General features: G+C 37.9%; 1 protein-coding gene across 1 annotated transcript in view; it reads right to left on the bottom strand.

The window, feature by feature from the left end:
• Plxdc2 (plexin domain containing 2) overlaps positions 1–15223 on the bottom strand; it is a 425675-nt gene that overhangs the window by 252915 nt on the left and 157537 nt on the right. The window contains exon 2 of the mRNA XM_005386938.2: positions 9220–9431. Coding sequence (XP_005386995.1) covers positions 9220–9431 — 212 coding nt within the window. The remainder of the gene's footprint in view (positions 1–9219; positions 9432–15223) is intronic.

Below are 15223 nucleotides of genomic sequence, written 5' to 3' on the forward strand. Positions count from 1 at the left end.
CACCCTGGCCCAGGCCCAGCTGCCTGTAAGCTGTCAGAACAGGGTGTTAGAACATCTGCTGAGTCCCTGCTCTTGAGTCCAGTTCACATTTACCAACCACCTTGTTCCTATGTTTGGAGCCCTTGCTCATCATATGCAGAATGGACATATACTGAAATAGAACACAGTGGATATGGACTTTTATAGTGATTTCTGAGAATCAATTACAGTACAGTAATCCCCCCCTACTGATGGAGAGATATGTTCTAAGACCCCTAGTGGATAACTGAAACTATGGATAGTACCAAACCCTACGTAGCCTATGTGTTTTCCTATTCATACATGCATATCAATGATAAAGTTTAATTTATAAGTAGGAAGAGTAAAAAGATTAACAAAAACAGTAATGATAGAAAGGAAGTTATAACAATATACTATAATAAAAGTTAAATAAATATTATTTCTGTTTTTCTCTGAATATCTTTCTATACTTCTACTCTTTTGCATAAAAGAAGCACATGGTGGTTTCTTTTGGACACATCTGATTGCCAACATCATTATTCTTGCACTTTTCTACCTGAATGAAGTCAAATAAGGATGACTTGAATACCAATACTATAGTACCTTGATAGTCAATCTGATAACCAAGATGTCCACTAAGCGATTAGCAGGAGGGCAGCATATACAGACTGGGTATGTTGGAAAAGGGTTGATTCACATTCTGTACCAGACAGAACAGGATTATTGCACGACTTCATCAAACTACTCAGAATGGTGTACAATTTAAGATTTACGTATTATTTAATTAGGAATTTCCCTGTACTATTGTCAGACCATAGTTGAATGCAGCTAACTGCAGCTTTAAAAGCAAAGTTCTGGATAGTGGAGAATGACTGTAGATATGTATTTAGACCTATGACCCCAAAGCTAAACTGTAATTTTTGGAATTGATAATAATTTTCCCAAAAATATATTTTACTTCCCTTTTGCCCTGTTAAGTAGTTTTATAAGGATTCATGCATATTAATTGTACAAATTAATGCATTTCAGTGTGACTTTTCCATCCATAAATACGTCATGCTTTAGTGGTATCCACATTTCCTTTTACACTGTCCTGTCATCTCCATTCTCTTCCATCCCCTCGTCCCTTTATCTTCCCCAGTTGTCCCTCTGGAAGTATATTTTGCACAGCTTGCTGCAAATTAGTGGAGGTAAAGAAGAAAATAGAATCATAAGATGAGAAAATAGAAATTTAATTGATGAATAATGACCAAATAGTTCTTGTACTAGAATTCTTCCATCATTATGTAAAGAAAAGAGCAGACATAATGAGGCACTCATGAATGGGGAGATAGCTGAAGTAGGAAAAAGCTCTGTGATATTTTTGTAATTAATCAAGGATCCAGAAATGGATGGGAATTTCTCTCTGTACATAGAAGGGAAAGAATATTATTTACCCTGAAACCTAATCCTAGCTCTGAAAATAAATTCTATGACTAACATATCTCATAGTTTAACAACTTGTATGTATCATTCTAAAGGCTATTTCTAGGCTGTTACTATAAATAAACACCATTAGCTAACGGTGAAGTATCACAGATATAATCTAGTTATTCTTTATAGAACACTGTGAAGGACAGTTATAGATCTTTTTCCATTTTTATTTTAATAAAGCCCTGAGGTGTCAAGCTAAGAATAATCTATAATTGAGCAAGATATATGATAACTCTATTTTAATCCTCATTATCTTTTTAGAGGATGAGCAATAATTGCAGATACCACTTCTGCCTCATGTACTATTTTCAATGCATTTCCTTCTTTGCAAAATAAAAATCCTCATCAATTTTATGAAAAGAAAATGAACAAACTCAATCACAAATTTATGACAATATCTTTTTGCCAATTACCAAAGTAGAAGAAATTGACAAAGATATGTTGACAGCTAACCTATGATCTTTGCAATTCACACTAAGGAAATGAGGCCAATTCCGAACCACAGTAAATGGTACAATTGAGGTAGTAACAAGCCACCCTCCTAGGAAGGACAAAGACCAGCAGTTAGTTTCCAGAATCAAGCAGTTAATTCCCAGTGGCAAAGACCAGCAGTTAATTCCCAGAATCAAGCAAGCACCAGAGGAGTTGGCAAAATTTCATCCATAGTGATTCACTTAAATTAATGACTAGAAACCCAATTCTGGAATTCGTATTCCTAACCATAGCTTTTCCCTAACAACTATTACAATTTGTATCAGCTCAATTCTCTGCTACTTTTAAGTCATGTTTGCTTTTGTAGATTTAGGTTTTCTGATCCAGTCTCTACTGAGCTTCTCATACCAATGCTTTAGGAGCCTCCATACATCTCTTTTTTTCTTTTCTTTTCCTTCCTGTCCTTTTTCTTTCCTTGTCTTTCTTCTCCTATTTCCTCTTTCTCTCTTCCTTGTAGCTGTAGGGATTATTAAACCCAGGACCTTGATCACTGAGCTACATCCCCAGCCTTACCCACTTTTGTTTTTAAAACAAATATGGTCTTACAAGTTGTTCAGAGTGGCCTGAAGTTTGTGATTCTCCTGTTTCAGCCTCCAAGAGCACTAGGATTACAGGTTTGTGCCACCACACTGACCAATCTCACTTTTTTTTTTCTGTTTAAAATCTTTCAGTGGTTTCCAAATACCTCCCTGGTAAACTGCAAACACCTTAACATGCATAATAAAATTTAAAATCTTCGTACCGTTTATCTCTGCAAAAATTTCTGAAAATATCTTTACACCTTGGTATTTGCTAACTTTCTTTCATAACTTGGTAATGATGAGACTTGTCCTTAAATTAATCCTGACTATGTATAATGGCCCTACCTATGTGTTAATTGACCAATCTGGCATTTCTTGTACCTTTCAGTTGGATGCCTTCATAATGCTTTCATTCATCTTTGGTAAAAGCCAATATGGTATCTACACACATTTGAGAAATTCTAATTCACATTGAAGTCAAATCTGTGCATTCTTAGGGTAATCTTAGCATTGCCTTTACACAGTTTTCTGATTCTGTAACTACATCCTGAAATGTCTACAAGTTTAAGATCCCCTTAGATGGAAATGCTATATTTAAAAATAATTTCCATGAATTTTTACATTCCCAATAAATACAGTAATGGAACTGTTCCGTAGCAGGTGGTATTTTGCTCTGTTTTGAAAACGTAACCCCGATCCACATGATCACATTCTCCTAATACCTAAGCACTGTGGTCTCTGAGTTCACTGAGCAGGACAGCAACCAGAAAACAGAATCTGCTCCAATTTCTGCAACCTTTCACACCCTACTTCTGTGCAGTAAAACGATGACCTTATTTTTTGTATGTATATTCATTGCTTTTATTGTCAGACCTCTGACATTGAGAAAGTTTAGGCTTCACAGACACAAAGAAAGGATTTTGACCCTCTAAGGATAATCTGATATGCTTTCTATACTGGAAAAATACAAAGGACATTCTGCTTATTGCCAAATGTAAAATATAGTTTTACTTCATCAACTAACCATCAAAGCAATTACACTATCTTTTAGATTAAACATTTGGTAGTGACTTCTTTCATCTCAAATAGATTATATCATTACAGACTGAAAAATATTAAAGCCCATGTAATAATGTTGTGTACAGCAATTAAACAGTGGTAGCATTTGAAAGAAGTATATTGTACAATTTGCAAAAATAAGATGCCAACACAACTGGTAGTAAGTGCCATGGCAGATGAAAGGATTTTTATATGTGGAGTTAAGAGAAAAATTGTTGATATCTACTTTTAGCTAAATCTATCCCATATCTTTGCTAATCATTCTCCATTGTACTTTCCTCAGATATAAACTTTAATGCACACATGATTGATACAGCAGGTGCCTGACTATGCCTGCAACTTCTAACTTTACCAGTGTGAAAACTCCACAAACCACATTGTTGGCAGGAAGTGAAATTTAAGATTTATTAGAATATTCATTTTTTAAAAAATTATGGTAGCCGAATCTGTTCTGTCCCTTACAAGTGAAGGTGTGGTCTGAGGCCTGGCCTCAGCTGCATTACTGGGAACTTGCTGGAAATGCAGAGCATAGGCAGGTTCCAGCCTAGAACTGGAAAATCAGAGTGTGTGTTAAGCGGATTTCCAGGAGATATGAAAGTAAATAAACATAAGAAAAAATGTCCAACACGAATAGTCATTTGACAAATCCAAATTCAAACAACACTGAGAGCCCATTTCATCCCAGAAAGAATGGCTATCAGCAAGAAATCAACCAATAACAAATGCTGTGGGAGGAAAAGGAACCCTTCTCTACTGTTGGTGGGAGTGCAGTACAACTGGTACAACCACTGTAGAAATCAGTATGGAGATTCCTCAAAGAACTAGGATTAGAGGTCTCATTCAGCATAGCTATTCCCCTTCTCAGTGTTTTTCCAAAACTGAAAACATCATATCACAGCAATATATGACAAACTGAGCTGCTGTGTTTATAGCAGTGCAACTTGTCATAGCTAAATCTTGGAAAGAACCCAAATGCCCATCAACTGAAGGATGGATAAAAAAGATGTGATGGGGCTTGGGATATAGCTCAGTGGCCTAAGCGCCTGCTTGAAAAGCACAAGGTTGTAAGTTCAATCCCCTGTATCCCCCCCAAAAAAGATGTGATATTTTTATGCAATGGAATATTACTCAGCTATAAAGAAAGATGAACTTGAGGTTTTTATAGGTAAATGGGTGCCACTAGAGATCATACTCATAAGTGAAATAAATCAGACCCCCATGTGTAAACACTGTATTTTCTCTGCAGTGTAAAAAACTGAAAGAGTAAATAAAATCCAAAGGTACAATAGATAATGTAAAAGGGAAAGAAACTACTCTAAAGGAAAAAAAAAACTGGGATGAGGGAAAGAAAAGAAAGAAAGAAGGAAGGGGGAAAAAAAATATATATATATATACACACACACAGATAGCTAAAATACTTGTACTACTAATCTCTATTGGTTTATTGAAAGGAATAGTTATTTCTTAATTTTTTTGTTTAATTTGCAAGCCTGTACCTGGTAATTTGAACAACTACTTTGAATATGACAATATGCAATATAATTTGTTGATTTCCTATCATCTTGTTTTGAAATGCTGTATCATTTTTCATGTTTTAAAAAAATTTTTATTCTCTTCAAACTGAAAAAATAAAGTTCCAGAGGCACTGGCTTGTTCTGAGGCACTCACAATTTCTGAGTTGTTTTGGGTCGAGGAGCTACACTAATACAAAACATACGCCCTATGTTTAAAATCTCCCTTCTTCAGGTCACTCAGGGGCTTTTGAGTCAAGGTAAAACAACATTCAATAACTTTCTTTCATCAACACTTCATTGTCCTAAGAGAGGGAATATGACAGTTCCAAATACTGATGTGACGAAGTGGTAAAAAACACATATTTGTTTCAGTGCTTCACAAAGATAGTTGTGATTGGTTTCCAAAAACCATAAGATCTCAGTGGTAGCCTGGAGGAATAGGCTGTTGAAACTAGGCTTTATGAAGCATCGGTAAGTCTCAGCTGTACTAAAGCCTGCACCTGTCTATGAATCACTGTTCTTGCTGGGAAATGAAACGTAGCCAGCTTCCAGGTGAAGATTTAGGCCCTGCCTTATTATTCTGTGCCCTGAGGACCGTGGCATTCACTGAAGGTTGCTTAAATAAAGCCAAGTCATGGATGGAATCCAATCTTACCTGAAAGGCTTGCAAACTTTTATATTCCTCAAATAACTACAGAAAGAAGCACACTTAGTGGTTGTTTTCTGATACCTCATGTCTAAATCCCACTTACCATCAGCGACACTTTTATTCTCATCTAGCATGTATAAGCAATCATACATCCACATGAACAGAAAAAAAGCAAAAAACAGGTTTCTAGAAATCAGTGCTCTCATCAACAGTAACAGTTGCCAGCTGTGCATCCCTGTTTATTCAAGAGGAAATACAGATGATTTCCAAACATTTTTATATCTTATGGGAATAATATTTAAAAAAAAGAAAGTCATAGCCACAAGAACTCTTTAACAGCGACACTAAGTTTTACAATCCTTCTATTATCTATCCTTGGACAGAGCCAGAAAAAATATTGTCACCAAGTACAATGCTAAGAGAGTAACAATCATCATTCATTTCCCAATGAATTTGTGCCACCAGAATAAACATGCTATTGTCTTCTATCGTTTTGTTGTTCTTTGCTGCTGTTCAGTGACACTGGGATGTAAGTCTAGACAATGGAAGAAATGACAACAAAGTCAAGATTGCCAATCTGTGGTTTATGTCTCCCTGGGAAAGAAATGATTTTAACAGACACTGCTACAGTTAGGGCTGCTCTGGACCAAATAATTTTCATTTCTGACATTGACTTCGAAAGCATCTAAGGAAAAAGGCACACAGAATCTTTCACGCTTCCTGTTTGTATTTAATAATATCAACCAAAATGTTTGCTCCTAAAAGGTAAGAAAGATCTTGTCACAATGACCATCCAATGTTACTCACTCCATAATCATTATCAAGATAGATAAAATATTACAGAAAAATTCCAGACAAGATTTTTGCTTCCAAACCTGATGGCAGTGCCTGGAAGTCACTTAGGGAACTGTAGGTTCCCAGTCATCTCTGTCAAATCCCAGAACTTCATCACAATAAATAAATCTTAAAGTACAAGCAGTGGATGTTCTTATTATTCACCCAGACCTTCAAGATAAGTCTTCTAGTCAGATTGAAATCCTATGTTATTCTCATATAGATATTCACTGGCTGCCAGTCCAAAATCATTATATAATATGAGTGCCATTGTGTTTCCTATTACCATATGGAGAGTATACTACATAGAAGGTATACATATTAGGACTTCGGCAAGCCTGAGTTTGAACACAAGCCTATTCACTGGTTAATGTGACATATTAGGAAATACTAACCCTAAATATGAAATTCCCCTCATGTAAAATGTCATTTCCATTGTCCAGGAAGCCAAGGACACCAACTTCACATGGATGCTAAAAGGACCAAACAAGACAGTGTTCACCCAGCACCTGGCAGAACACAGCCCCAGGTGAGTATCCATCACTTTGTCACCATACCAACCTTCCTCCTGCTCTTTACTAACTCAAAACTCCTGATCTTTTTTAGTATCCCTCTAAGGACAAAAGATAAAATATGGCAGAATAACACAGTCCCCATTATGATGACAATGGAATTATATATTTTGAGGAGTGATAATACATCCCTGAACACAGGAAGTTTTTGTTATATATGTGATTAGGAAAGTAGGGGACTCCCTGAGAGAGACTACAGAGTTCCAGGAATCTGTGCTTTCTCCTTTTGGTTTGCCAGGTCCTGATTCTGGGCAGAGAGGACATATCTCACATTCTTTCAGTTCAACCCTCCTTTCTTTATGCTGTAACCCAGCAAATGAGTGGAGTAGGGAAGGATTTTGCTTCCTCCTCCAAGATGCTATAACGACATCATTCCCAAAATAGCTGGCTTCTCCTGAGGAGTCAGAATTGCCTCTTATAGATTATATATAGTTTCCTCTCTACACACGCTCTGCTGCTGGTCAAAGGTTCTGGCTGGTAAAGTCAGGGATCATCACGGCCACAGACCAACGACAGCCATGCAGGGGGGCAGGGTCAGAAATCACTGAGTTTCTCAGATGAGCAGAATTCCAATTGCCTGTGCTTCAGATCTTCTGAAGATTTCCCTCACTCTAAAGGAACAAAATGATACCTAGATGCTCGTTAGAGGACTATGCAATATCTGCTTCATGAAGTTGAGTTCTTTTCCTAAATCATGAGTATACAGGGACTATAGCGCAGTAAAAAGAGTATTGCCTGGTTTTAAAAATGATAAGCCTGTCATCCTGAATAAAGCAGGGATTGAAAAATCAGATGTGAGAGAATGTACGAGCGGAAAGCGGCCATAGCGTGTGTCGCAAACAGAACTCTGACTTCAACCTCTAGAGCAAGCAGTCCAAGCAGCCAAACCACAGCCTCGGCAGCAGTCAGCTGAGAATGGTCCGGACTTGGTTACTCACTGGGAGCTTGTTGCGTTTTTTTCTTTTCCTGCCTCCAAGTCAGGATCAACCACACCATAGAAATAGAAGTATATTCCTCAGTTCACCTGAGATGTTATTGTTTAATCTGTTTTTAGCTTCTGAAGCCAACAGTGTTCAATCAGAGTGTAGCTGAAGTCTTTCCTTTTTGCACAAGACATTTCCACCGCTCTACCTTCCTCTGAGTCCCCGGCAAAGACAACGACGGCCACTGACTCCCTTCTTTAGAAAACTAAATACATAACCTTCGGGTAGTCTCACTTGGGTCGTCTTTGCTCATTTCCACGACTTCCAAGCAAGATCATATTTTACGATTTGCAATGTGAAGGACTATGGAAACTTAGGAAATGCAATACCACCTTAGAGGCCTTGGAGCAATCTCAGAAATTGCCGGAAATGTGCCCTTTACAAACGTCATTCTCACCAAGCTGCTTTCCAACCGCCCAGCTCTCTTTCACTGCATAGCTCCAACCATAACAAAGGAAAACTGAGAGGCAAAGGCTGACCAAGCATCCCAGTTTGTCCGGAACTGTTTCTTTGCTGGAAATCCTACCTCCTAGGAAACACTGACCGCCCTGGGAGAAGTAGAAAAGTTCTTCGCCTTTCAAGACTCTTCAGACTGCCATGACATTTCACCTCTCAAGAACTCAGAGTGGGAAATCCACACGCTCTGCCAGGAACGTATTTTTTTCTCTTTCCAGGTTATCATTGGAATGGACTTTTCTCCATCTTCTAAGCCTTCCTAAATGTCTAGTCCTGGGCAAAGCCTCTTTGTTAACATCCCAATTCCCACTTCCAAGCGAGAGTGGTCATGCTCTCCTGCATGTCCTACTACCGTGCACTCCTTTGCACCTGTCATCCAATATAGAGATAATGTGATTATGGTGCTTAGAAATCGTGACACAGTGACTTCCTTCAGAGCAGGTACTGAGCTGCTTCTCACTGTCAACCACACCAAAACAATGCTTGTGTGATAGGTAAGTAAATTAGTAGTGATTAAATGGCTTAGCTATTCTATTAATGAATGACTCACTTTTTAAAGAAAAAATGGGAAGGGTCTGGGTTGAGATGAAGAGATAGCCTAGAGCTTGGATACCTTATAAGGAATCTATTCTTAACCCATCTCAGTGACCCAGATGATTTATCTACCTCGATCTGGGTGGCGTTGTCCTGCCCATCATCCAGCACCAGGTCGGTGAAGCCTCTGGGATCTGGAGAGTCTTGGCCCATGCTGGCTCGGTTTGTGTCCACTGCCTTAAGAGTCTCCAAACTCCTTTTCCACCTGTGGCCGTACACGTGTGAATCCACTTCCACGTCCTCTTCTGTTGGAGAGGAGGCCTGAGCCACTTCATACCTCCACTCTGCAAAAGAAATGGAAGTATGTTACCTCTTGATATGACTCATAGGCATCATTTCTACTAGAGAGGTAAAAGGAGCTCTGCCGGTCATGAGCATAGAAAACTCACTTATCACAGTGGAATCAGCTTACATGCAGTATTCTTGAGTCTCTGTGAGCATCTCTGAGTAGAATGCAATTACAGAATACACTAGAAATTGTGATAATGCTGAGTGTATAGATAGCACACAGGCACCCTACCAGCAGCAAAGTATTTTTCTTCCCTCCCTCAATCCCTGCACACACACAAACCTCACACACATTCTCTAGCTGTTGTGAAAAAGCCAGGTAGGACCCAAGCAAAGGAAGCAAACCAAGGGATCTTTAGCTCAGCTGAAAACACCAAGCAGACATTTTTACAGTGTAAGATGACATTCCTTTCACAGGAATTATGCCGGGCTGCAAAATATGGGTTAAATCACACATGCGATTCTCTTCCTGTAAATGTGCTAACCTACCTTGCGGTTTACAAGCCAGCCTTGGTTCATTGCCTAACTCATCTAATAAGCAACACCCCAAGGAGTCATCACAAACACTCCCGTTCATTTGTACTGTTCTCACCTTGGGATCTTGTCAGGGTAGTAAAGGATGACAGTGACAGGCACTTATAGAAATGGATGGGACAGCAAGGAGATCAAATCACCAAGGTATTTTAAAGCCATCTGCAGGGACTGGCCCTGCTGACCCAGCTCATCCTGCCACTAAGCGGGGGTAAAATTAGATTTAATCATGACTCCTAGTCTTTCATTTCAGCAGGTCAGCAGGGGAAGATGTACCTCCAGGCTTGAAAATTCAGTTTCTGAGCAAGAAGAACAGCCTTTCTCTACCCCACCTTCACCAACAGATATGAATCAACTGACTTTACAGCTGGCCAGAAATGCGTTTTAAAAAGACTAAAAGAGCAGTGATTTGATTACAGCCATGATACTCCCTTAATACAAGAACATTCCAAGAAAGCAAAATGTGTTTAAAGGAGCTTCTAATACCATTGTAGCAGCTGCTTAAAAATTACAGAAACTAACTTAAGGGTACTGCTACTAACCACTGCATAATGGCCTAAAATATATTTTTTTCAGCTCACAAAGGTGCTAATAATTCTACCTGGAGAGCACAGTTTTTGGTTTAGCAGAGAGCCTAAATGGTCCCTTAGAGCCTGTTACCTTAGTGGATAGAGTTCTGAGATAAACACCTACCCTGAAAAAGACCACAGGAGCATCCATAACCAAAACTCTACATGGGAAAGCCAGGGAAATGCAGTATTATGTTGAGTTTACTGGATTGTAGGACAAAATAAACTCATGTATATAAAGGATCATAGAGGGTCCCCCAGTTCCAAGCAAATCTAATCAGTACTGTCATCATTACTCTAGAAAATGTTGCAACATTCTTGTCTCTCCTGGCCACTGAACAGTACTAGTATGTTCACTGACTGTGGGAAAAAGGGAAAGAATGCGTGAATTGCTAACAGTCTCTTTGAAGCAAGAACTATAGGGCTGGCAGTTTCTTTCCCTTTCACAATATAAAAGAATAACTGGGATGGGGGAAAGGAGAAAATAAAGAAGGATGGAAGAAAGGAAGGGAGAAAAATACATATATATGATAGCTGAGATAATTGTACTACTAATTTCTACTGGTTTATTGAAAGGAATAGTTAATGCTTAATTGTTTGATCAGTTTTGCATCCCATATCTAGTAATCTGAACAATTACTTTAAAGATAGCAATATGCAATATAATAACCACTGTTAATTTCCTATCATCTTATTTTGAAATTCTGTATCATTTTTATTGCTTTTTTCTTATTTTTTATTCTCTGTAAAATAAAAAATAAGGCTATAGGGTTAGATCTAGCTGGTGTGCAAAGATTCAAAAATTGGGCTGGAATTTTTCTGTCTAGCCTTGCTGTGGTAAGAACCAGTGTAACATATAAACATCTCTGCACTTCGGTTAGCCCATATTTTTAATGGAAATTAAAATATCTTACTGGCAAAAGCAGACAGCTTTACCTAGGAATGTGTCAGGCTGTAAGACCTATGATGCTAGGCAAAGCTACATAAAGCAATTTTATTTGCTATATTTATATATCCTTCCTCATTATCAAAAATATATGAGGTGGCTTACAACAAAGGTAAGCAATAAAAGTTTGGAACAACTAGATAAGACCACATAGCACAAAACTTAGGTCAACTGAAGAGAGATGTGTGCATGCTTGCACAGGGGGTGTGGCCTGCTGCAAATTATACCACAGTGAATGACAAGAGTCTGGGCGGAACAAGTGAAAACCTAGACAGGAGCCAATGTTGATAAGCAGTGGTGCCAAAGTTCACGCAGTGCATGGATTAAATGAATGCAGACAGAAAATAATTTTTTTTTAAAAAAGAATCTATACCCCAAGGGATGGGCTTCAACCAGAACACCCATGCTCTAAAATATAAACAAGTAAAAACATATGTAAATAATTAGTTTTCATTAAAGACATCAGACTTTCAAAGCAACTCTTGTTTATCCTCCATTCCTCCTTCTCTCCCTCCTTCCCTCCTCATGTCTTTTTCTCCTTCCTCCTTTTTCTCTTCTTTCCTTCCTTTTGTTCCTGCTTTATTTTGTTACAAAATCTCTCCGCGTTACCCAGGTTGGTCTCCAAATCTTGGGCTCAAGAGATAGTCTAGCTTTAGCTTCCTGAGAAGCTTGGGCAACAACTGTAAACCACTGTGTTTGGCCTTTTAGTTCTGTTTCATTTTTGTTCATGTATTTTTTAGTTCCTCTTCTCTACCATTAATTTGATCATTTTCTTTTTAGCTACATATAACATAAGACCCACATGTTTGCTCCTCCTACAATCTGCTCCCTCAAACTCCAAAAATGAATCTTTTCTCCCTCTCATTGTGTTTACCAAGAGCAAACAGGCTCTCAAGAAGGGTCTGAGAGGTTTTGTAATGAGAACATTTGTGAGCCTGAGGTTGGGTTTCTGTAGATACCCTTCGGGCTGCTGTGTTTAAACTTCACTCTTTGTCTCTGGTTCTGTTACGAGTAAGCAAGGCGTCACACCAGCGCATAAAGCAAATGTGACCTTATGTTCATAATTCAGGAGTACATGGTTCATCAATTTTCTCCAACATATTCTGTTTTAGATGTTAATCAGCAGCTAGCTCATGGAAACATAAACTATATTTAATGACTTCCATTTGAATAATAGAAAAGGAAGCTTTAAAAAACATGCATGTCTGTACCAACAATATATAAATCGATCTTAACACATTCTTGAAATATTCTATCTAATTAAAATAGCAGATAAATTTTTACTGAAGAAGAGACTTCATCACTTTTCCACATTATGAAACCCCATAATATCTAGCTATACTGAGAGGAGACCAAGGCACTCATGTAAAACTTCATGATATATTTTTGTAAAGCTTGAAATCTCTTTTGTGGCATTGTGTATTATAAAACAAAGTAAAGCAAAAGGAAAGAAAGTTGTGCCAAGCAGGATATATTTACTTTATATAATATCCTAGCTATTTTTTATTTAAATATCTCACATGTAACCATAACTATGTATTATAACAGTTTAAACCAATTTAGCAACCCCTGCAAATAAACTCTACACCTCATGTATACTTGGCAAACCACCAAAAGAACTGCATGAATTGACATGCAATTGATATTAATTAGAATCCATAACCAATATACACCTGGACATGAACTGCTATACTTTGCATGTGAACAAAATCACCACTGTGAACCATCTAAAGGATTATTCAGTCTCTTACCTGCAAGCAAATTTACTGGTTAGATTGATTTGAAAACAGATGAAAACATTTGGCTCAGGTAGACTGCCATATGGATTTGCATCTCAATTTATTGCAGAACTGAAGAGGAAATTCTACAAAAATATCTATATCCTTGGTTATGTCCAATAATGAACAGACTACCTCAACTGGCTTCAAGATTTTGACTGATAATATTACTGAGTTAGGTAGCCATAGGATCTGGAGCTTAGAAAATGTTTTGTCTTGAGGGTTTAAGGATTTTGTGTGGAGCCTAGTCATCATATTTTCCTAGAACTTTGCAGGAAATCTTTAGCTTCCCAGGTCTTTAAATCTACCCTAACTATCCACCCAAGTATAAAATACTTTAAGCTTTCGCTCACTACTGCTCCCTTATCTTCCTGTCAGGCCTGGTGCTCCCACCATACACAATTTCTCAATAATCACCTTAGCAACAATGAACTCAGCTACATTTGCACAGATAAAGCCCTTCTCTCAGCTCCAAAAATTATACACATTCTTCCAGATCAAATTTAAATATTGTCTTTTTAGGTGAACTTTCCTTTGACTCCTCTGAGTACTGGCAGTTGAGAGTTCTTCTATAATCCAGTAATTTTCTTGCTGGACTTTTAAAAAACACTTGCAGGCCTACCTCCAACTGAAGATGAGATTGTTCAGAGCAGAGTTAATAAAGTAGGTGTAAGACTTGCTCTTCTTAGAAAGTTTTCTTCATAGCAAGCTCTTGACTGGCATTTGGAAATTTAGCAGGGGAAAAGACTTCCAATCATTCCTTGATAAATACACATCACTGTGCTTAAACTATTTGTTCAAGTAATAAGGTTATACTGACTACCTCTCTTTCTTCTAGGACTCTGGAATTTGGGTACATGCTAGACAGGACATAGCTCTGTAGCCAGCTCCCAATAAAACCTTGGGGACTAATGACATTTCCTGTGAGATAATACTTCAGATACATTGTCATAATTTATTGAAGAAATGAAATGTGTCCTGTGTGCCTTTAAAAAGGACTCTTGGAAACTCGCGCCTGGATTCTCCAGACATTATCTCATGTGCCCTTTCTTTTTCTTGATTTTGCTTTATATATTTCTGCAGTAATGAGTCATGATCTGAATGTGAGTACACACTGAATCTTGTGAGTTCACCTAGTAAATCACCATATATGAGGTGACGTTGAGGTTCTCAACACACAGCTCTTTCAGAATAGTGACACCATCTTATTTACATTGTGCTGTCCCATCTGTACAAGCATAGTCATTGCTATATATTAAGTATCCCAAGTTTTTGAATAACAAATCAGTGAATGTATGATTGATTGATTATTGTTCATCTCGGATAGTATCTTAAAAGTTTATGTATATCATCTCTAATGTTACTTCTAAAAAATTTAATCATATTTCTGAGCAGTAAGAGAAAATGTACAAGAAGGAGAATATTGGAAAAACAAATCTGAAAAAAAATTCTATTTATAAAACAATCTTAACTCAAAAATAGGTTTTTGGCCACTGGGTAATATCCAACAGCACTACAGTTATAGTTCATCATCTCAGTCCTCTTTGGTTCATGAAATCAGTAAGAAATATGATACATATTTCTTACTTTAAAGAATGTTGTCACAGCCTAGTAAGATTGAAAAGCCATGAAGCAGATGAAAAGAAAACAATTTTAAATAACACTGCAAAGTAAATAGAGAATCACTCTAGAATTTTGAGTTCACTCTCTGAGACAACAGAGAAGTGAAACCCATGGAGGCCAACCAGCATGTTTCCTGCAGGGCCTTCAGTCTCTTTCTTGTTTCTGTCACTTAAAGTCATTGCAGGGTTACGGGTCATTGTAGGGTACCATTATGGTGTACAGCATTTGGTAGTTTAAGAAAAATACAAGGAAGGGGCTGGGGATTTAGCTCAGCGGCAAAAGCGCCTGCCTGGCAAGCGCAAGGTCGTGAGTTCAGTTCCCGGTACCGGAGAAAAACCAAA

Source organism: Chinchilla lanigera, unplaced genomic scaffold (assembly GCF_000276665.1).
Source record: "Chinchilla lanigera isolate Chin_1 unplaced genomic scaffold, ChiLan1.0 scaffold00028, whole genome shotgun sequence".
NCBI classification, from domain to species: Eukaryota; Metazoa; Chordata; class Mammalia; order Rodentia; family Chinchillidae; genus Chinchilla; species Chinchilla lanigera.